The sequence below is a fragment of the Oncorhynchus clarkii genome, chromosome 1, assembly GCF_045791955.1.
Source record: "Oncorhynchus clarkii lewisi isolate Uvic-CL-2024 chromosome 1, UVic_Ocla_1.0, whole genome shotgun sequence".
Taxonomy (NCBI): domain Eukaryota; kingdom Metazoa; phylum Chordata; class Actinopteri; order Salmoniformes; family Salmonidae; genus Oncorhynchus; species Oncorhynchus clarkii.
The window spans coordinates 41,381,801-41,405,954 of NC_092147.1; the positions used below are offsets into that span (position 1 = coordinate 41,381,801).

General features: G+C 44.8%; 1 protein-coding gene across 1 annotated transcript in view; it reads left to right on the forward strand.

Moving 5' to 3' along the window:
- Positions 1 to 21,751, forward strand: part of LOC139407150 (UPF0606 protein KIAA1549-like) — an 85,200-nt gene extending 63,449 nt beyond the window's left edge. The window contains exons 11-21 of the mRNA XM_071150639.1: positions 874 to 1,100; positions 3,803 to 3,945; positions 4,763 to 4,777; positions 5,346 to 5,566; positions 6,179 to 6,414; positions 7,149 to 7,293; positions 7,673 to 7,993; positions 9,619 to 9,671; positions 12,095 to 12,240; positions 15,025 to 15,173; positions 18,899 to 21,751. Of these exons, the coding sequence (XP_071006740.1) occupies positions 874 to 1,100; positions 3,803 to 3,945; positions 4,763 to 4,777; positions 5,346 to 5,566; positions 6,179 to 6,414; positions 7,149 to 7,293; positions 7,673 to 7,993; positions 9,619 to 9,671; positions 12,095 to 12,240; positions 15,025 to 15,173; positions 18,899 to 19,141 (1,899 nt within the window). The 3' untranslated portion in view covers positions 19,142 to 21,751. The remainder of the gene's footprint in view (positions 1 to 873; positions 1,101 to 3,802; positions 3,946 to 4,762; positions 4,778 to 5,345; positions 5,567 to 6,178; positions 6,415 to 7,148; positions 7,294 to 7,672; positions 7,994 to 9,618; positions 9,672 to 12,094; positions 12,241 to 15,024; positions 15,174 to 18,898) is intronic.
- The last annotated feature ends 2,403 nt before the right edge of the window (positions 21,752 to 24,154 follow it).

Consider the following 24,154-nt stretch of genomic DNA (forward strand, 5'->3'; position numbering starts at 1 on the left):
GAGAGAGGCAGAGCAGCACACAGCTTCCCAGTGGACCCAGTGGTAAACGCACATCGAGCAAGCCTCTCGTGAAGCCTCTCGTGAAGCCATCCATGTTTCAATCAGAGCAGGACATTTTTAGAGAAAGTGGTGTGATCCACCAGAAGAATCAATTCCCATATGTCGATTTAATGTATGCTGTCGAGGGTTATAGTGTGGGACGGTGGCAGTGTCAACCAGTCTCCTCTTTTTCATTCAATATTCTATAAGGAATCCCTGTGACTTGACTGATTTCTTAACACCAGAAACCCATTTACTGCACTAACTTAACACAGCTCAGGTCTCTCTGTCTACTCCTGTGTTGTGAGACAGCCCGTGAGGCTTTAGACTCCAGTGCACGAACCCCCTTGAGGATAGCAGACAGAGAGACAGTCCTGTGTTTACCCCACTTTTAATTAATTCATGCCTGTTGTACTCTCCCTGCGCTCTCCCCATCACTCAGTCAGCCCCAGTCACTCACAATTCACTACCCCTCCATCTCTCTGTCGCTTCGCTCGCTCACTTCTCTCTCTCCTGGGGGGAAAGGCAGCCTGCCTGGCCTACTTCTGTCTGTCTGTCCTCCCTCCCGCTGCGGTCGTATATCTGTCTGATGACATCGTCCTTCGACTCTGAAAGCTGCTGGCAAATCGATGACTGATTGTTTTTTATTCTCCCTCTCACCTCCACTCTCAATCTCTCCATTTTCCTTGTTGTTATATATCCTCCTGCTCCTGTTCCTCTCTTCTCTCTTTTATCCCCCTCCTCTCTCCCTCCGCCCTCTGTTTATCTCTTTCTCTCTCCCTCCTCTGTCTCGCCATTCCTCCTCTGTGTGTCCTCTATCCTCCTCCTTGCCAGCTCCAGGCTCCCAGTGTGAAGGGCTTTGACTTTGCCAAGCTGCACCTGGGCCAGCACAGTAAGGATGACATCATGGTAATCCAGGAGGCCGGCGCCCCCGGCCCTCCCCTGCCCAACCTCAGCTCCAAGGAAGCCGCATCTGAGTACGGCGAGGTCCCCACCCCTAAGTCAAAGGGGACCTCCGTCTCCTCCACCAAGGCCTCCCGCAGCGCACGCAGACGAGGAAGGTCAGTAGCCCCCAGTGTGTGTGTGTCTGTGTGTGTGTCTGTGTGTGTGTCTGTGTGTGTGTCTGTGTATGTGTGTGTGTGGCGCTGGCTGGCTGTGCAGCTCTGCCTCATTCACCTCAGCACGGAGATTCCAGTAGACAGGTTTTTAAAGATGTTCCATTCACAAAAGCCCATCTTAATCAATTATTAATGCAGTACACTAGACATTTGATGTATTTTGTTCAAGGGGTTTCCTTCTATAGAAATGCCATATAGTCGATATTTTAGAAGGTAATGGTTTGATATATTGTGATTGTTTTTTCTACTTTTTGATGTATTGTTGCTGAGCTTTGTTTTGTGTTTTGGTTTCTACCTTGTGCACATTGAGCGTGGGAAATGCGCTTCACAAATGAAATATTATGATACATAATCCTGGTAGAAAATGTAAAAGCAGTGAAATATACAGTGGGGAGAACAAGTATTTGACACATTGCCGATTTTGCAGGTTTTCCTACTTACAAAGCATTTAGAGGTCTGTAATTTTTTATCATAGGTACACTTCAACTGTGAGAGACGGAATCTAAAACAAGAATCCAGAAAATCACATTGTATGATTTCTAAGTCATTCATTTGCATTTTATTGCATGACATAAGTATTTGATACATCAGAAAAGCAGAACTTAATATTTGGTACAGAAACCGTGGTTTGCAATTACAGAGATCATACGTTTCCTGTAGTTCTTGACCAGGTTTGCACACACTGCAGCAGGGATTTTGGCCCACTCCTCCACTCCTTCTCCTGATCCTTCAGGTTTCGGGGCTGTCGCTGGGCAATACGGACGTTCAGCTCCCTCCAAAGATCTTCTATTGAGTTCAGGTCTGGAGACTGGCTAGGCCACTCCAGGACCTTGAGATGCTTCTTACGGAGCCACTCCTTAGTTGCCCTGGCTGTGTGTTTCGGGTTGTTGTCATGCTGGAAGACCCAGCCACGACCCATCTTCAATGCTCTTACTGAGGGAAGGATGTTGTTGGCCAAGATCTCGCGATATATGGCCCCATCCATCCTCCCCTCAATACGGTGCAGTCGTCCTGTCCCCTTTGCAGAAAAGCATCCCCAAAGAATGATGTTTCCACCTCCATGCTTCATGGTTGGGATGGTGTTCCTGGGGTTGTACTCATCCTTCTTCTTCCTCCAAACACGGCGAGTGGTTGAGACCAAATAGCTCTATTTTTGTCTCATCAGACCACATGAACTTCTCCCATTCCTCCTCTGGATCATCCAGATGGTCATTGGCAAACTTCAGATGGGCCTGGACATCCACTGGCTTGAACAAGGGGACCTTGCGTGCGCTGCAGGATTTTAATCCATGACGGCGTAGTGTGTTACTAATGGTTTTCTTTGAGACTGTGGTCCCAGCTCTCTTCAGGTCATTGACCAGGTCCTGCCGTGTAGTTCTGGGCTGATCCCTCACCTTCCTCATGATCATTGATGCCCCACGAGGTGAGATCTTGCATGGAGCCCCAGACCGAGGGTGATTGACCGTCATCTTGAACTTCTTCCATTTTCTAATAATTGCGCCAACAGTTGTTGCCTTCTCACCAAGCTGCTTGCCTATTGTCCTGTAGCCCATCCCAGCCTTGCGCAGGTCTACAATTCCACCCTGATGTCCTTACACAGCTTTCTGGTCTTGGCCATTGTGGAGAGGTTGGAGTCTGTTTGATTGAGTGTGTGGACAGGTGTCTTTTATACAGGTAACGAGTTCAAACAGGTGCAGTTAATACAGGTAATGAGTGGAGAACAGGAGGGCTTCTTAAAGAAAAACTAACAGGTCTGTGAGAGCAGGAATTCTTACTGGTTGGTAGGTGATGAAATACTTATGTCATGCAATAAAATGCTAATTAATTACTTAAAAATCATACAATGTGATTTTCTGGATTTTTTTTGATTCCGTCTCTCACAGTTGAAGTGTACCAATGATAAAAATTACAGACCTCTACATGCTTTGTAAGTAGGAAAACCTGCAAAATCGGCAGTGTATCAAATACTTGTTCTCCCCACTGTACTTCCTTTCTGACCTACTGTGGACAGCTCAGTTCATTTTCTGTCCCATGACCCACACAGCAGGGTTAGCAGTTTGTGTAGAGTAGCCTATCGCTGGCCTCCCCACTGCTGAACCGTCACAGCTAAATCAGTGGTGTCAATACGTGATGGTCTATTCTCGTGAGACGGGAGAATGGTCGCTCTGACTGAAAGATCATTTCTCCTCGCTAATTGCTTCAGCTAATAGCAGATCATTTAGGCTTGAATGCAGGAGTGGCAGTCAGCACTCTGAATCTGGTGATGTGTGTGATAGTTTGCTGTCACATTGTCACTAATGTAGGGGATTAGAGCGGTAATGATTGAAAGAGAGGATTGATATTGACATGTCCTTGACTCTGGAGAGCTGCTCTACCAAGTTAGGAACTTAATTATGCTGTCAATGGGAATAATCCTAGTGATAGATTATGACAAAAGCTTTTTTATTTTGAGAAAAAGCCATTACAAACGAATTTCCCCCTGGAATTGATTAATTAAAAACCACTATTAAAAGCACTGTTGTTTTCATTCTATATAGTATATAGAGCTTCGGAATTGTGTATACGTATGTAAGCATGTTTGTGTGTGTGCGTGCTCGCGTGTTTGTACGAACATGACAAGTTTGTGTGTGGCTTTCCGGGGACAGGATCTCTCCATCGGACGGGGACTCCATGGTGAGTGCTGGGTCCAGTGATCGTGAGAGGGAGTCAGCCGAGGAGAACCTGAGAGCTATCGCCACGCCAAACGACAGCAAGCAGGCCCGCAAGATCCCCATCAATGTTTTAAATGGCAAGTGTCCATGGCAACATAGAGAGAAGAGGAGGCGGGGCAGGGGAGCAGAGAGGGAGAGAGGAAAAACAAGGGAAATAGAGAAACAAGAAGAGAAGAGAAACAAGAAACAAGCAACTGATAGACAGACCCGGAGTGAAGGAGGAACAGAGAGGGACAGAGAGCAAGAGAAGGGGGAGAGACTGAGTTAGCGTGAAAGCGAGGTAGGTAGTATGTCTGACAGTCTGTTGAAAGACCTGTGTAGTACCACTCTGGCCTGGTTGCTGGGTGTGTACACTGTGCAGACAGAGACCGAGACAACGCCAGCCAGGCACAGACTGAACCTGACTCACCACAGAGGAATGGCTCCAGCAGTACGACCTCAAAGCCCTTCCTCTTGCACGCTACAGTACTTACACTCACACTGACACACACACACACTACCTCTCAGGGCTGCTACTCAACATGCTAAACAGAGGCTCCTTCGCTTCTCTCCACAGTCTAAATAGGCTTGTCTGAGGCCAGGAGACAGGATGTTATCAGCACTGGAATTTCTTCTTCTAAATGACCCTCTGCTGTGGATGGTCAAAGACCTGACATAGCACTCAGAGTAGTGTATACACACCAGTGATGATGTAGTGCAGAGCGATGTCCGACTCCTCCAGTATTTGCTCTGGGTCTGCCGCTGACTTAGTCCCGTAGAAATGGTAGGGAGAGACTTTAGCCTATATGGATATGTTTTAAACAGAATTACCTTGTCATCTGTTTAACTTGAATCTTTCTGTCCGTTGTTTTCCCGTGACTTCACCCTCTCTGTCTTGTCTGTTTTGGCTTTCAGGGAAGAGTAGAATTGGTAAGAGTTTTGCTTTCTGTCAGATCAACTTCTCTCGGTGTTGAAGTAGACATGAGGCTTTTGGGACCTGTAGCTGCTGTCTGTGTGACCGTGACGTGACGTCCGTTGTGTCGTGGTTGCTTTGTGTCGTGGTTGCTTTGTGTCGTGGTTGCTTTGTGTCGTGGTTGCTTTGTGTCGTGCTTCTCATCAATCACCACTATTCAGAAGTCAGATGTGTCGTCCCAGAGATGGGGAGCAATGAATGTTCTTGAACAACAGTAGTTTTAACGTTAGCTTTGCCATGAACTTGCCTTTTTCTTGTTGTAGCCCCCCCCCCCCCCCCCAAAAAAAAAAAACAACAACATTAGCTTACATTGGAATACATATATAAACATATCTTGACCATGTTAAAAGTAGTAATCTGATTGAATGCAGTTTCATGCCTGTGTAGTAAGTACACTGTTCAGTGTATCTATTTCAAAGAATCTGCCCCCTGGTGGTGAAAATAGTTGCATGACACCTGTAAGTTCTATCACAAACTTGCCTGGCTGTGATGTTGACCTTAGTCTTCCTCCCTGGTCCCCCTCAGGTCCTCCACCCATGAACGGCCATGATGAGCAGCTGTCGTCGGCCTCCATCTTCGAGCATGTGGACCGCATGTCCCGCTCGACCGACGACAGCCGCCGCTTGTCCAATAAGATCCAGCTGATCGCCATGCAGCCCATGGCCTTCCCAGCCCGGCGCCACGGTGCCACTGTCAACGGTATCAATGGTAGTGGGCAAGAAACACACAACATCTTCAACAAGGAGGTGAGACGCTGAACCTCTAGGACCCACTAACACCCTTCCTCAGACACATGTATGCAGGTTACAGTAATGAACAGTAGATTCATGAGTTTCTTGATCCTCTCTAGTCTCCCCACTGTCTGGACATCCACAAGGGTTCTTCGGCTGTCCCCGTAGGAGAACCCTTTTTGGTTCCAGGTAGAACCCTTTTTTTGGTTCCAGGTAGAACCCTTTTTTTGGTTCCATGGAACCAAAGAAGGGTTCTACCTGGAACCAAAAAGGCTTATTCAAAGGGTTCTCCAATGGCAGGGGTGTCAAACACATTCCACGGAGGACCTAGACAACCAGGTGAGGGGAGTTCCTTACTAATTAGTGTACAAGGGAGGAGCGAAAACCCACGGACACATGGCCCTGCTTGGAGTGAGTTTGATGCCCGTGTCCTACGGGGACAGCCGAAGAACCCTTTAAGCTTCCAGATAGGACCTTTTTCTCTTAAGAGTGTACAGACAAAAGAGATATCATCCTCAGTCAGACTCACCTGTATAAATCAAGGTCAAATGAAGTGTGCAGTACCCATAGTAAAGGTGCATCTGGCCAAGTGAGTCACTGCAGTCATGTCTGGCTGTTGTTATTAAGACCCAGGTGGCGTTGAGGCACAAGTCTGAGATCGAGCACCACCGGAACAAGATCCGCCTGCGGGCCAAGAGGAAGGGTCACTATGACTTCCCTGCCATGGACGACCTGGTGGACAACGGTCTGACCACTGACCCCAAGGACCAGGACCGCATCTACCACAAGGCCCAGATGCAGATCGACAAGATCCTGGACCCCGACATACACATGGCCTCGCTGTTCATGGAGCCTAAAAAGAGGTCAGTTATTTGGGGTTTGGGAGGGGTAGGGTGCACACAGTGAGGGGTGTGCATGCGTGGTTGTGCAGTAAATGTACCTGAGGGAGCTGCTGTATGTTTCTCATTATAAAAGATACCACGATTCTGAACTTTTTCTCAAGAGAATGTCATCCAGCTTTTCTTCACTGATGACTGACAGAGAAAATTCATTTTTGGAACTGTACGCCCCCCAGAAACATCTAGACTAATTTGCTTTGATCACTTTGAACTTGGGAGAAACTTCCGGTGTTTTTTGCAGTCACAATGAGGAGAAGTCTCCTACCGGTAGGAGAGTAGTTGAGACAGTGGAAAAGTAGAAGGGAGTTTTTAAAAATGCACCTTCAGTTTGCTAACATTTTAGGGAGAAAGATAAAGATGTCTCCATTGAATAAAAAACCCTCACGTTTAATGTTTATTCAGATTGCCGGGCCTCCATTCCATTCCAAACGACCAGTAGATAAGAGTCCAGGCCTAAACCCTTTGATTCTGTCCCTGCGTCGGAAATAGCTCCCTATTTCCTATATAGTGCACTACTTTTGAGTGCAGCTTAACAGTAGTGCACTATATAAAGATTAGTGCCATTTTTAGACCAAATGGTCAAAAATAGTTAACTGTAGGGAATAGGGTGCCATTTCAGTGTGATTGTGGGTGTTTTTTTGCCCTTCCATAATACTGTATGTGCTGCTACTCTGTATTGACATCTCTCTCTCTCTCAGTGGCAGGGGGAGGCGTTCTCCCAAGCAGAAGAAGAAGCACCAGCTGAACGGCAGCCTGACGGACGCAGACAAGGACCGCCTCATCTCCAACGACAGCGACGGCACCTACAGGAAATACCCTGGGGTCAACAACGTGGCCTATGTGGTGGGTATACCTGTGGAGCATATTTTATACACACACACACACACAATAGAAATCTCAGTCAGAGAGTAAAAGGTGCTTTTATGTTGTCAACGGAGAGGAATGTCTTCTTGGTCGGGGTCCAGATGTAACATACATGAAACATTTCTGTTCCTTTTGGCGTTGTTACAAAAATATAACATAATCACATTTTTGTGATTAAAAAAAGTTAAATAACAATAATCATTTTTCATTTTATGTATCTATTTTTTCCAACTCCAAACTGATCTGAATGAATATTAGAGTCATGATGTGTATAATGACTTTGGCTAATGACCATCTTTCTCCTCTCTTCTTTACATTAGTAATACATTAGTCAAATCTAGTCTCTTATTGTTCCCAGTCGGACCCTGACCAGGCCCCAGAGTCCGGGACCCCCTCCCCCAACGACGACGTCTTCCTGGGCCCCAACTCGCCCCCTCCGGGGCATGCCCCTCCTCCGCCCCCCTACATGCCCCCCCAGCCCTCCATCGAGGAGGCCCGGCAGCAGATGCACTCTCTGCTGGACGATGCCTTTGCCCTGGTCTCCCCCAACTCCCAGGGCAGCACGGCCGGCCTCACCCAAACTGGTGTCAACTCAAACCTCCCCAGCTCCAGTCCCCCACCCTGCGGTGGAACCCGCCCCTGGGGCTCGTCTTACCCAGCACTCAGCCCCTTCTCCTCGGTGAGTCTGTATGGCCTCCCCCTCCACAGCTCTATTGATTCACTAACACCTCTGGGGACTACTGACAGCTCTCCTGCTTGGTCCTTGTCCTGCTACAGACGAGTGCAATTGACACCGAAGGGTGTCTCGTAAGTTCGAGGTTTTTGGGGGGGGATTTCACCGGCTTTCGTAAGCGTGAGGTGCAGCACCGTTTTCCTAATGTAATATGGATAACTGTTACATACGTCACGATTGACTCTTTTTCCTCCTTTACCTCGCCACTCTCAGGTTTTCACTGTCTGTTTGACTCTCCGCACAGACACACTGCATTTACAACATGTTTCCGGTTGAATTAGATCTTCTTAGTTACTAATCAGTGAAGGAAGTCTCCGTCTGTCTCGCCCACCCAGCCCCCTGACCCCTGACCCCTGACCCCACTCAACTCTACATTACTACAGCACATGAGACCTTCATGCAGCTGCACACTACTACAGTACAATGCGCGAGCCATACGTCTACAGTAATACTGTACATATGTTCCTAACAAACTCCTAAATCTTAGGACATGTGAGCTGCACAGCCCAACCATATGAGACGTAAAGGCTGCTGGAGGTTTGGTATGGTTATTTACCATAAGGCGCAACAAAACACTACAGTTACAGTCCTCTGTTTAACGTGCAATGCAGCAACCCGTTGTCTGTGCTTAAAAAAAGAAAATGACCAGTTCGTAATTGCCCTCAAGGCAGTACCATGCTAATGAATTAAATGATAAGAGCTATAGCGTGTGTTCCCGATTACACTGATCATATTAGGAAGATTTACAATATAATATACATTCAAATGTGAGAAAGGAGCTGTTTATCATGAATTATATATATTAGGGAGTATTCAACCTCTTCAAACAAATACCAGCACTATATGTATAATACAATAGTAGTGGATATGCCAGTGCTTTAAATGTACACTGCATTCCTTTCTTAAATATCTAACCTTCTGCTGTTCAAAGTTGATTTTAGGACATGTGAGGCAAGAGCAGACCTTAATACATTTGATAAGAGCAAATAAAGGTTAGTCTCTTCAGCTTTCTTTATGAACATTTTCTTTGACCTTTCCTATTTTAGTTTTATAAAGTTCACTCCCAGTCATTTTAAATTCATACAGACGTCTTAGCAGAGTAATAGCTCTGTTGTCTAAAACCAGCCCAATAAAGACAGTTGACTACCTCAGGTGTAGAGAGAGCTCTAAATTCATCTGTGCTCTCATAAAAGCCATTCTCAGTGCTTGTTCTGGTTCAGTGCATTAATGTGCTCTGAAAGGTCACTTTTAGAGCAGGAAAACAACATCCAGCTGAAACAAGAGAATCCCATAGGCTATTTCTCCATGTCTCCCAGCAAAACACCAAAGCTTAGTGTGCTGTACGATGGTAGACTATCATGGCGTAATGTAAAATTCAATCAACATAAATAGCAATATTATGCTCCAGCCTTTTGTGTGTAAAGTGCTTTATCTGGATATATACTGTGTTAGTGGGTGATATCGGTTTTGATTGTACATGATCTGCACGCTTCAGTGAGGTCCCTGTAATCTTTACTTGTCCATCCCAGTGTCTGTGTGTCTTTGTCCTGACAAAATGTCTCTCTCCTCAGAGATACGCTGAGTTAGGAATGTCCCCTCCTTCAGTCCAAGGCTTACTACAGCGGTGAGTAGCTTACCATAGAGATACAATACCTACATCTGAAGTTGGAAGTTTACATACACTTTAACCAAATACATTTAAAGTTTTCAGTTTTTCACAATTCCTGAAATTTAATCCAAGTAAAAATTCCCTGTTTTAGGTCAGTTAGGATCACCACTTTATTTTAAGAATGTAATATGTCAGAATAATAGCAGAGAGAATGATTTATTTCTGCTTTTATTTATTTCATCACATTCCCAGTGGGTCAGAAGTTTACATACACTCAATTAGTATTTGGTAGCATTGACTTTAAATTGTTTATCTTGGGTCAAACGTTTCAGGTAGCCTTCCACAAGCGTCCCACAATAAATTGGGTGAATTTTGGCCCTTTCCTCCTGACAGAGCTGGTGTAACTGAGTCAGGTTTTTAGGCATCCTTGCTCGCACACGCTTTTTCAGTTCTGCCCACACATTTTCTATAGGATGAGGTTAGGGCTTTGTGATGGCCACTCCAATACCCTGACTTTGTTGTCCTTTAGCCATTTTGCCACAACTTTGGAAGTATGCTTGGGGTCATTGTCCATTTGGAAGACCCATTTGTGACCAAGCTTTAACTTCCTGACTGATGTCTTGAGATGTTGCTTCAATATATCCACATCATTTTCCAGCCTCATGATGCCATCTATTTTGTGAAGTGCACCAGTCCCTGCAGTCCCTGCAGCAAAGCACCCCCACAACATGATGCTGCCACTCCCATGCTTCACGGTTGGGATAGTGTTCTTTGGCTTGCAAGCCCACCTTTTTCCTTCAAACATAACGATGGTCATTATGGCCAAACAGTTCTATTTTTGTTTCATCAGACCAGAGGACATTTCTCCAAAAAGTATGATCTTTGTCCCCATGTGCAGTTGCAAACCGTAGTCTGGCTTTTTTATGGCTGTTTTGGAGCAGTGGCTTCTTCCTTGCTGAGTGGCCTTTCAGGTTATGTCGATATAGGATTTGTTTTACTGTGGATATAGATACTTTTGTACCTGTTTCCTCCAGCATCTTCACAATGTCCTTTGCTGCTGTTCTGGGATTGATTTGCACTTTTCACACCAAAGTGCGTTCATCTCTAGGAGACAGAACGCGTCTCCATCCTGAGCGTTATGACGGCTGCGTGGTTCCATTGTGTTTATACTTGCATACTATATTTTGTACAGATGAACGTTGTACCTTCAGGCGTTTGGAAATTGCTCCCAAGGATGAACCACACTTGTGCAGGTCTACATTTTTTTTCTGAGGTCTTGGCTGATTTATTTTGATTTTCGCATGATGTCAAGCAAAGAGGCACTGAGTTTGAAGGTAGGCTTTGAAATACATCCACAGGTACACCTCCAATTGACTCAAATTATGTCAATTAGCCTATCAGAAGCTTCTAAAGCCATGACATCATTTTCTGGAATTTTCCAAGCTGTTTAAAGGCACAGTCAACTTAGTGTATGTAAACTTCTGACCCACTGGAGTTGTGATACAGTGAATTATAAGTGAAACAATCTGTCTGTAAACAATTATTAGAAAAATGACTTGTGTCATGCACATAGATGTCCTAACCAACTTGCCAAAACTATAGTTTGTTAACAAGGATTTTGTGGTGTGGTTGAACATTGAGTTTTAATGACGCCAACCTAAGTGTATGTAAACGTCCGACTTCAACTGTTTGTTATATAATGTAATAGTATGTGTAGCTAACTAACTCTGAGAGGATAGGAAGAGCATTTTCATTTTTCTTATGTTTACCCCCACGACTGTAGGCTACTTTGAGCCATACATACTGTAGGCTACATTGAGCCATACATACTGTAGGCTACATTGAGCCATACATACTGTAGGCTACATTGAGCCATACATTGAATCTATGGTCTCATATTCCCAGATCTTTCGTGGGGGGATGTTTTCCTTTGCGTGTGTCCATGCGGAGAGCAGGGACTCATACATTATTTTTTTCATCTTTAATTTAGTAGTTTAATGCAGTGTGTCCCAACTCCAGTCCTCGAGTAACCCCAACAGAACACTTTTTTTTTGTAGCCTTGGACAAAAACACCTGATTGAACTTGTCAAGGGCTTGATGATTAGTTGACAAGTAGAATCAGCTGTGCTTGTCCGGGGCCACAACAAAAATATGTACTGTTGGGGGTACTCGAGGACCGGAGTTGGGAACCACTGGTTTAATTGATCCAGTCTCCTAACTGCCTAATAAAAGACAGAGATGGTGGTGATTTGCTTTGGTTGATCTTCTTTTGATTTACACACACACACACACACACACACACACACACACACACACACACACACACACACACACACACACACACTGAAACAATGACCGACGTCTGCAGCTGATGCACATCATAGAAGCTATGACGTTATACAATAGGACCTCTATTTGACATTTGTACTGTATTTCAGACAGGGCCAGGGCTCCAGCTACCTGCCACCAGGTGACCCAGGACATGTTGACCAGCTCCCCCCAGACAGCCACTATTCCACCAGGGGCCTGTACACTGAAGACCTCCCCTTCTCAGCCAGGCCACGACCAGTAGGGGGCACCACAGGTACGCACACACACACACACAAACACACACACACACACACACACACACACACACACACACACACACAGCTCAACAGTCACTGGATGTATGTGTGTCTAACCCAGACCACTCACCTCTCTCCCATGAGCCTGTCAGCCTCAAACAGCCTAGTCTCTATTGAATTATTAAATAGTCTGGGTCTTGGTGTGCTGTGAGAGTTACACTAATATAAATGGACTCTGCCTTATGAAGTGCTGCTGCTGCACAGAGAGTGCATGTTAATTGAAGGAACTGCATCAAAGTGTATTACAGGCCAGTGAGGATTAAATGTCAGATATGCCTGAGGGTTGATATGTATGTTTTTGTGTGTGCGCGTGTTTGTCGGAAAAGCTGACCACGACTCCATTTTGTTGCTTCCAGCATATAGACAGAAACTAAAACAGGAAGCTCCCGTGCTCAGGTCTGTTCAACGCTGGTCCAACCAATCTGATTCCACGCTTCAAGATTGCTTCGATCACGTGGACTGGGATATGTTCCGCATTGCGTCAAACAACAACATTGACGAATACGCTGATTCGGTGAGCGAGTTTATTAGCAAGTGCATCGGCGATGTCGTACCCACAGCAACTATTAAAACATTCCCAAAACAGAAACTGTGGACTGATGGCAGCATTCGCGCGAAACTGAAAGTGTGAACCACTGCTTTTAATCAGGGCAAAGTGACCGGAAACATGACCAAATACAAACAGTGTAGCTATTCCCTCCGCAAGGCAATCAAACAAGATAAGCGTCAGTATAGAGACAAAGTAGAGTCGCAATTCAACGGCTCAGACACAAGAGGTATGTGGCAGGGTCTACAGTCAATCACGGATTACAAAAAGAAAACCAGCCCCGTCACGGACCAGGATATCTTGCTCCAAGACAGACTAAACAACTTCTTTGCCCGCTTTGAGGACAATACATTGCCACTGACACGGCCCGCTACCAAAACCTGCGGACTCTACTTCACTGCAGCCACCGTGAGTAAAACATTTAAACGTGTTAACCCTCGCAAGGCTGCAGGCCCAGACCGCATCCCCAGCCTCGTCCTCAGAGCATGCGCAGACCAGCTGGCTGGTGTGTTTATGGACATATTCAATCAATCCTTATCCCAGTCTGCTGTCCCCACATGCTTCAAGAGTGCCACCATTGTTCCTGTTCCCAAGAAAGCTAAGGTAACTGAGCTAAACGACTACCGCCCCGTAGCACTCACTTCAGTCATCATGAAGTGCTTTGAGAGACTAGTCAAGGACCATGTCACCTCCACCCTACCTGACACCCTAGACCCACTCCAATTTGCTTACCGCCCCTATAGGTCCACAGACGACGCAATCGCAACCACACTGCACACTACCCTAACCCATCTGGACAAGAGGAATACCTATGTGAGAATGCTGTTCATCGACTACAGCTCAGCATTTAACACCATAGTACCCTCCAAACTCGTCATCAAGCTCGAGACCCTGGGTCTCGACCCCGGGTCTCGACCCCGCCCTGTGCAACTGGGTACTGGACTTCCTGACGGGCCGCCCCCCAGGTGGTGAGGGTAGGTAACAACATCTCCACTCCGCTGATCCTCAACACTGGGGCCCCACATGGGTGCGTTCTGAGCCCTCTCCTGTACTCCTTGTTCACCCACGACTGCGTGGCCATACATGCCTCCAACTCAATCATCAAGTTTGCAGACGACACTACAGTGGTAGGCTTGATTGCCAACAACGACTAGACGGCCTACACGGAGGAGGTGAGGGCCCTCGGAGTTTGGTGTCAGGAAAATAACCTCACACTCAACGTCAACAAAACAAAGGAGATGATCGTGGACTTCAGGAAACAGCAGAGCACCCCCCTATCCGACGGGACAGTAGTGGAGAGGGTAGTAAGTTTTAAGTTCCTCGGTGTACACATCACGGACAACTGAATTGGTACACCCACACAGACAGCGTGGTGAAGAAGGTGCAGCAGCGCCTCTTCAACCTCAGGAGGTTGAAGAAATTCGGCTTGTCACCAAAAGCACTCACAAAGTTTTAAGATGCACAATTGAGAGCATCCTGTCGGGCTGTATCACCGCCTAGTACGGCAACCCCTCCGCCCACAACCGCAAGGCTCTCCAGAGGGTAGTGAGGTCTGCACAACGCATCACCGGGGGCAAACTACCTGCCCTCCAGGACACCTACACCACCCAATGTCACAGGAAGGCCATAAAGATCATCAAGGACAACAACCACCCGAGTCAATGCCTGTTCACCCCGCTATCATCCAGAAGGCGTGGTCAGTACAGGTGCATCAAAGCAGGGACCGAGAGACTGGAAAAACAGCTTCTATCTCAAGGCCATCAGACTGTTAAACAGCCATCACTAACATTGAGTGGCTGTTGCCAACATACTGACTCAACTCCAGCCACTTTAACAATGTAAAAATGTATGTAAACAATGCCACTTCATATAATGTTTACATACCCTACATTACTCATCTCATATGTATATACTGTACTCGATACCATATATTGCATCTTGCCTATGCCGTTCTGTACCATCACTCATTCCTATATTTTTATGTACATATTCTTCATTCCTTTACACTTGTAGAGTAGTTAGTAGTTAGTTAGTAGTTAACAAGGTAGTTGTTGTGGTTAGATTACTTGTTGGTTTTTACCGCATTGTCGGAACTAGAAGCACAGGCATTTCGCTACACTCGCATTAACATCTGCTAACCATGTGTATGTGACAAATAAAATTTGATTTGATTTGTGCGTGCATCTGTTTGTAGGTGCCCAGCTCCATCACCTGACCCAGATGGGTCTTGGGAGCCGGATCAACGGGGGGTACCCGGCGGGGAGCAGGGCCCCTCCAGGTCAGACTGGAGGTTCGGGGTGGGGACCGTATGCTGACGATGACTTCAGACCCACCAGAGACCCTGTGAGTCCTGATCTGACTACACACCTCCTTATGAGACTTACTATACCTTCGTTTTTAATCCTTTCCTCCTCCAGCTAGCCTCTCTAGATCTCCAAATATACTGTACAATGGCATGCTCTTGTTCTTCTGGACTCTATGTTGCTGCATATCAATTTGAGTTCTGTAGTTCTTAATTTGATCACCCTGTTGCAAGAGAACTTGCCTGGAACCCAGGAAATTGAAAAAGTGTGATGTATTTGAGGTTTAAAAAGGCTTCTGGGTCCTCCCGGGTGGCTAGCTGTGCCACCAGAGATTCTGGGTTCGAGTCCAGGCTCTGTCGCAGCCGGCCGTGAACGGGAGGCCCACAATTGGCCCAGCGTCGTCCGGGTTAGGGAGGGTTGGCCGGCAGGAATATCTTTGTCTCATCGCGCACTAGCGACTACTGTGGCGGGCCGGGTGCAATGCACGCTGACCAGGTCGCCAGGTGTACGGTGTTTCCTCCGACACATTTGTGCGGCTGACTTCCGGGTTGGATGGGCATTGTGTCAAGAAGCAGTGCGGTTGGTTGGGTTGTGTTTCGGGAAGACACATGGCTCTCGATATTTGCCTCTCCCGAGTCCGTACGGGAGTTGCAGTGATGAGACAAGACTGTAACTACTACCAATTGGATACCACGAAATTGGGGAGAAAAAAAGTTACATTATATATATATATATATATATATATATATATATATATATATATATATATATATATATATACAGTGCCTTGCGAAAGTATTCCGCCCCCTTGAACTTTGCGACCTTTTGCCACATTTCAGGCTTCAAACATAAAGATATAAAACTGTATTTTTTTGTGAAGAATCAACAACAAGTGGGACACAATCATGAAGTGGAACGACATTTATTGGATATTTCAAACTTTTTTAACAAATCAAAAACTGAAAAATTGGGCGTGCAAAATTATTCAGCCCCTTTACTTTCAGTGCAGCAAACTCTCTCCAGAAGTTCAGTGAGGATCTCTGAATGATCCAATGTTGACCTAAATGACTAATGATGATAAATACAATCCACCTGTGTGTAATCAAGTCTCCGTATAAATGCACCTGCACTGTGATAGTCTCAGAGGTCCGTTAAAAGCGCAGAGAGCATCATGAAGAACAAGGAACACACCAGGCAGGTCCGAGATACTGTTGTGAAGAAGTTTAAAGCCGGATTTGGATACAAAAAGATTTCCCAAGCTTTAAACATCCCAAGGAGCACTGTGCAAGCGATAATATTGAAATGGAAGGAGTATCAGACCACTGCAAATCTACCAAGACCTGGCCGTCCCTCTAAACTTTCAGCTCATACAAGGAGAAGACTGATCAGAGATGCAGCCAAGAGGCCCATGATCACTCTGGATGAACTGCAGAGATCTACAGCTGAGGTGGGAGACTCTGTCCATAGGACAACAATCAGTCGTATATTGCACAAATCTGGCCTTTATGGAAGAGTGGCAAGAAGAAAGCCATTTCTTAAAGATATCCATAAAAAGTGTCGTTTAAAGTTTGCCACAAGCCACCTGGGAGACACACCAAACATGTGGAAGAAGGTGCTCTGGTCAGATGAAACCAAAATTGAACTTTTTGGCAACAATGCAAAACGTTATGTTTGGCGTAAAAGCAACACAGCTCATCACCCTGAACACACCATCCCCACTGTCAAACATGGTGGTGGCAGCATCAAACGGTTCTGGGATACAAATAATAACGTCATACACGTAACGTTAGCTAGGGAGAGCCGGCTTATGTTAGCTAGCTAGCTAACAGTAGACTTTAGCTTGAAATGAAACCACTTTATGTCAAAATTAGAAACGTGTAATATCTGAAAATGTAGCTAGCTAGACTATCTTACCCGCATACATCATCATGCATGATGGACGCGTCTCCCTGTCACGGATGCTATGCCACGTTTGCCCTTAGTTTGTTGATGTAATCTGGAGACAGGTGTTTTTTCCATCTCTTTAGCTATCATACTCTAATTCCACTGATTTCAAATATTGATCCTCCAGAAAGTGGATAGCAACGTTTATGCAGCTCCATTACACTACACATTTTTTTAATGCCGCGCTTGACAGGATTACCAACATAGACAGACTGACCAGCTCAAATAGACAGACGCATTCTATATGGGAGACCAATCCGAACTTCTGTCTCGGCATGTCCAGCCCACTCATTATCTCAGCCAATCATGGATAGTGGGAAGGTTGCTGACTTTTTTTCTTTGGCTTAACCAACAAGGCTCATAATTTAACAATTGTATTCACATTTACAGATGGCATACAAGTTTGTTATTAACCTCTAGCGTCGAGCAATCCCGTATCCGGGAGCGTAATCATAGCCTCAAGCTCATTACCATAATGCAACGTTTCCTATTCATGAAAATCGCAAATTAAATGAAAATAATATATTCAAACACAAGCTTAGCCTTTTGTTAACAACACTGTCATCTCAGATTTTCAAAATATGATTTTCAACCAAAGCTACACAAGCATTTGTGTAAGAGTATTGATAGCCTAGCATAGCATTAAGCCTAGCATTCAGCAGGCAACATTTTCACAAAAACAAGAAAAGCATTCAAATAAAATAATTTACCTTTGAAGAACTTCGGATGTTTTCAATGACGAGACTCTTAGTTAGATAGCAAATGTTAATTTTTTCCCAAAATATTATTTGTGTAGACGAAATAGCTCTGTTTTGTTCATCACGTTTGGCTAAGAAAAAGACCGGCAATTGCAGTCACTTACAACGCCAAACTTTTTTCCAAATAAACTCCATAATGTCGACAGAAACATGGCAAACGTTGTTTAGAATCAATCCTCAAGGTGTTTTTCACATATCTATTCGATAATCTATCAGTGGTGGCAGTTGGCTTCTCATCAGAATACTGCAGCTGGAGATTACGCAATAATTGCGACGGAGGACACCAAGCGACCACCTGGTAGATGTAGTCTCTTATGGTCAATCTTCCAATGATATGCCTACAAATACGTCACAATGCTGCAGACACCTTGGGGAAAACGTGGAAAACGTAAGTTGACTCCTAGCTCCTTCACAGCCATATAAGGAGTCTTTGGCATGAGGCGATTTCAAAAAATGCGGCACTTCCTGATTGGATTTTTATCTGGGTTTTTTCTGTAACATCAGTTCTGTGGCACTCACAGACAATGTCTTTGCAGTTTTGGAAACGTCAGAGTGTTTTCTTTCCAAATCTGTCAATTATATGCATAGTCGAGCATCTTTTTGTGACAAAATATCTTGTTTAAAACGGGAAAGTTTTTCATCCAAAAATTAAAATAGCGCCCCCTATATCCAAGAAGTTAAGGCACATAAAAGTTCACATGTTCCATTTTTTTAATTTTTTTTTATGCTAAAATGGCTCTCCTGTGAAGTCGTGACTTGCGACAAACGCCTAGTTTCCTGAAACGGGTCACAAATGTCCATGAATTATAATCCACATAATATTTCACATTTCCTGTTGCTGTTGCTACAGAATCATTTTCCTGCTGTAGCAAACTGGTGCAAATTAACATCCTGCATTTATAGTTATTTTACCTCCTAGCTGTCAATCTGTAGAGATGAACGTTCCCATGATCTATTGAGAACTGTAGTGAAATAAGCAATGTAAAAACACACACTTTCCTATTTTCTCCTAAAACTTCTTTCTCTTCTCTTTTTTCTGTCCCTCCTTCCCTGTTTGCGTCAGGTTCTTCTGGGCTACCCTGACTACTCCTCCTCCTCTATGTTCCAGATGCCTAGTAGAAGTGCACTAAGGGAGCCCTCATCCCCCCTGGCCCACCTGGACACACACACAACCGGATTCGGTTACCCTCCAGAGGAGTCCTCCTCTCCCCCCAATCACTCCTCTGCTTCCCTCATCAAGGCCATCAGGGAGGAGCTGCTGCGCCTCTCCCAGAAACAGCAAGCCGTGCCCAGCTACCACAGCTGATCACAGATGGCCTCCTCTGGTCCTCACTGAACCTTAACCTCTAATACTACATCCACCAGTCATACTACTGCCCCTGCCTGCCTGCTCCAACCTAGCAATGCTTCCCATGGAAGTTCCGTTGTACAGGAGGAGAAAGACCGTACTGTCTTGGGGCGGCAGGTAGCCTAGCGGCTAGAGCATTGGGCCAGTAACCGAAAGGTTGCTGGTTCGAATACCCGAGCCAACAAGGTGAAAAATCTGCTGATGTGCCCTTGAGCAAGGCACTTAACCCTCATTTGCTCCAGGGGCGCCATACTAAAATGGCTGACCCTGTAAAACAACACATTTTATTGCACCTATCTGCTGGGCTGGGTAGAATGAGGAGGTTGTTTCATATGCCAGCTGGTAGCGTAAGCATGGCTAGAATCATTATATGAATGAACTGTTCTCTAGGCTCTGGATCTTAGCCTCTGGCTTTCTTAACCCAGACTGTCCTATGGCATACAGTATACTGGACCAAGTGACCCTAGTGGTTAGAGGGAGAAGGTGAATGGTCCCTTGCTCTCCAGCGTTGGCCAAGGTATCTCTGCCAAAACCTGTCCATGACTGCTGATCCTAGCCCAGTTTTTTATTTGAGGTGTTGTTGCTTTCTTTTCTTTTGAAACAGCATTCTAGACTCTCTGTGTGACGATAATAAGCAATGTGGTTTGATTCTCTCATCCTGCCTTGACATCCTAACAACATTTTACCCTACAGTGGAATTTCTCTACCAGTTGGACATCTGTCATTTAGGCTCAAACATTGATACCTATGTTACCTTTAACAATGAGGCATCTTACCATTATCATGAGGTATATTTTAGTTTTTTGAAGAGCTTCTTACTTCACCTCCATCTTCCTTTGGTGCTTCTTTCTACGCTTTGTGTTTTCCGTCATGATATTGATATGCGCAACTCTGTCAAAACACGCCCCCGGTGCAGGATTACATTGTTTTCCGCCACGAGCCACACAATGCCTTGTGTTATGACAGCGTGAGGGAGTTCAACGGTCTCCATCTACTGTACAGCTCAAATCAGAGTTCAGAGCAGACAACACTGGATACAGACTCACAGAGACCCGCAATAAACAGACTGCAGCAACTCCCATGCAGAACTTTACCGATGCAGTCGTGGAACCAGAGATATTTAATGACAGAGCACTGCTAGGTTTAGTCTGTCACTCGCCCCACTCTACGTGAGCCTTGTTTAGATTTTGTGTTGCTTCAGCACAATGTCCACGTTTGTCCTAATATATCCAGGTTACTGATGATGCTACCGTATTAATATTAAGACTCTTTAAATACCCATGTATGGTAAACTATGCTCAACAAAAATATAAACGCAACATGCAACAATTTCAATGATTTTACTGAGTTACAGTTCATATAAGGAAATCAGTCAATTTAAATAAATTATTTAGGCCCTAATCTATGGATTTCACATGACTGGGAATACAGATATGCATCTGTTGATCACAGATACCTTAATAAAAAGGTAGGGGCGTGGATCAGAAAACCAGTCAGTATCTGGTGTGGCCATCATTTGCCACCACATCTCCTTCACATAGAGTTGATCAGGCTGTTGATTGTGGAATGTTGTCCCACTCCTCTTCAATGGCTGTGCGAAGTTGCTGGATATTGGCTGTAACTTGAAGAAACTGTTGTACACGTCGATCCAGGGCATCCCAAACATGCTCAATGGGTGACATGTCTGGTGAGTATGCAGGCCATGGAAGAACTGGGACATTTTCAGCTTCCATGAATTGCGTACAGATCCTTACGACATGGGGCCGTGCATTATCGTGCTGAATCGAGGTGATGACGGCGGATGAATGGCACGACAATGGGCCTCAGGATCTCTGTGCATTCAAATTGCCATCGATAAAATGCAATTGTGTTCGTAGTCCGTAGTTTATGCCTGCCCATACCATAACCCCACCACCACCATGGGGCACTCTGTTCACATCAGCAAACCACTAACACTTGATGCCATACACGCTGTCTGCCATCTGCCTGGTACAGTTGAAAGCGGGATTCAGCCACAAAGAGCACACTTCTCCAGCGTGCCAGTGGTCATCGAAGGTGAGCATTTGCTCACTGAAGTCGGTAACGACACCGACCTGCAGTGAGGATGGTGAGGATGACAAGCAGGCTGATGAGCTTCCCCTGAGAGGTTTGACAGTTTGTGTGTAAATTCTTCGGTTTTGCAAACCCAAAGTTTCATCAGCTGTCCGGGTGGCTGGTCACAGATGATCGAGATGGTGAAGAAGTCGGATGTGGAGGTCCTGGGCTGGTGTGGTTACACGTGGTCTGCGGTTGTGAAGCCGGTTGGACGGACTGCCAAATTCTCTTAAACAACAGTGGAGGCAGCTTATGTTAGAGCAATGAACATTCAATTCTCTGACAACAGCTCTGGTGGACATTCCTGCAGTCAGTATGCCAATTACACACTTCCTCAAAACTTGACACACCTGTGGCATTGTGTTGTGTGACAAAACTGCACATTTTAGAGTGGCCTTTTACTGTCCTCAGCACAAGGTGCTGTTTAATCAGCTTCTTGATATGCCACACCTGTCAGGTGGATGGATTATCTTGGCAAAGGAGAAATGCTCACGAACAGGGATGTAAACTCATTTTAGAGAAATTAGCTTTTTGTGTGTATGGAAACATTTCATTTCAGCTCATGAAACATGGGACCAACACTTTACATGTTGCGTTTATATTTTTGTTCAGTATAGACAGTAGGACTACAGTATTATAGTTTTTCTCTATATATTATACTAAGGTCATTTATTGAGCGCACAGGACCAAATATTTATAATCATTAATTTATGAATTCATTTGTAGCATTTTATAATGTTTTCTGACCGGCAGGCCTAAATCAAAATGATTGACAGGACTGTTCTAGGGAATTGCAGTGTCTTCTCTATTTTATGAAGTGGATAGATTCGACCACGCATTCTTATCTATTCAATGCACTGTATACAGATTACTGGGTGCACCTTGGCTTTTCCCAGTGAATATCCTGCAGGCCACACCAACTCAAATGTAGTTGAAAGATTCATAGGTCATTCAATGAAAGATTCATAGGTCATTCAATGAAAGATTCATAAGGTCAGGTCAATGAAGCATTGTATTGCTCAAGGAAATGCTGTCTCTTCCCTGCTGAAAGAACAGGGCCAGTGGTCACACACTCTAGGTCTAGGGTTATTCTTATTTCATTTCCTTCTTTTTCAATGCAGTATTGAAATGTGTCACGCTGTTCTTTTCCCACCACATTTTCAGAGTTTGAAAGGAATCTGAAACTCATGTACTGTATTGTAATTATTCAACGTTTACTGTTCACAGTTAACCTGTCAGTGTCAGATGTGTTGTGTTTTTTATTCTTGGATGACCTTGCCTCGTGTTTTTTTTGTTCCTCCTCGATGTGTCTTTGTTCAGTATTTTTTTTATTTAATTTTGTTCGATTACATTTGACGGAAACTCCCCACACATTGCTATGCTGTGGGGATTGAAGCGATATTTTATTTAAATGAAATAAAAGAGAAAGTATTGATTTTGGTTGCAGGGTTGAAAAAAAAAAAGACATTTATTCACTGACTTGGACAAAGTAATAATATACCAGTGTTGAAGATTGTCCCAAATATGTCCCAAAGGTTACCGCCATAACAAACGGAGAAAATATGGAACCAAACTGCACCAGCTACTGTCATGTACAGCAGACACACATTACTTACTATCCCACTGAGCACATACTGGTTGAATCAACATGGTTTCCACGTCATTACAATGAAATTAGGTTGAACCAACATGGAATAGATGTTGAATGAACGTTTCCAACATGTGCCTTATGGATCCGCCCTCCCTTTGATGGTCTCCCACTAATGTCTACCATCCTGTCTCACACTGCCTGCCTGTCTGTCTGTCAGATGGAGTCTTAACCAGGCTCTGTTCACTCCAACAAGCACTGACTGTATGGGATCATAGTACAGTACTGTATGGCATTTTGCAACTACTGTAGTTGGAAGGTTGTTAAAAGGATTTGCTCTGAACAATGGTTCTATTGGTCTTAGCAGGTGATGCTACAGTATGTCGTCAATTAAGCACAGTGCTTATTTAACACTGTTTCTGGATGTAGTCGAAGATATACTCCCATGCAGTTGGATTGTAAACTGAGTTACCTGAAGTGATTTCACCTCTGGTTGGTGTGATTGGCTTCGATCACGGCACTGTACTATACTGTACTGTTCTGTACTCTGTCTCCACCTGCTGGTATTGTAACCCCACTGCACCTCATGTCGTTCATGTGTTTTTTTTCCCCCCTTTATGTTTGGCTGTTGTGTCTTGTTGTATTGTGAAGGTCATACTTTATGTTGGCTGGCCCAACTATGTTTTACGTGTTTATTTGTAGAGTTGCATGTGTCATTCATGTAAGGCTGTGTGTGTGGTTTGTTTTCCATTTGTGTTGCCCACGCTGTTCCGGAAAAAAATGATAGCTTTTAAAAACCGATGAAACTTAAGTTGCATGTGTCCTAAGTTATTTCATACTGTATTCTAACGCCATGCGTCTTACATGCAACAATGATTAGGGAGCAAAACATATTGCATTCTCACATATCTGCTTATTGTTGACATTTTTTGTCCTCTGGAAGTAGTTTTGTAAAATTATCATTATTTATTTTGCCGAGCACACCATTTCTCTGTGTATGCAGTTTACTTGTTATTACAATTTTCTTAGCGGTGCTGTTTCCTCCTAGGGGAGGTCCATCAAATTGTGTTTTTCATAGGCTGCTGCAAGTCTGAAGATGAGAAGTACCAGATTCAACCACAGGGTGGTGCCATCTCATAACAAAAGACCATGTGGTGAGCTTTGTTCAGTTCTCATCAAAGAGAATGCTCCTCTGTTGCAGGTGATGTCATCCCTCTTGCGAGACAGGTGAGTGTGTGTGGCATCATTTACCACCGACACATGAGAATGTATACAATGTTCTCATCCAG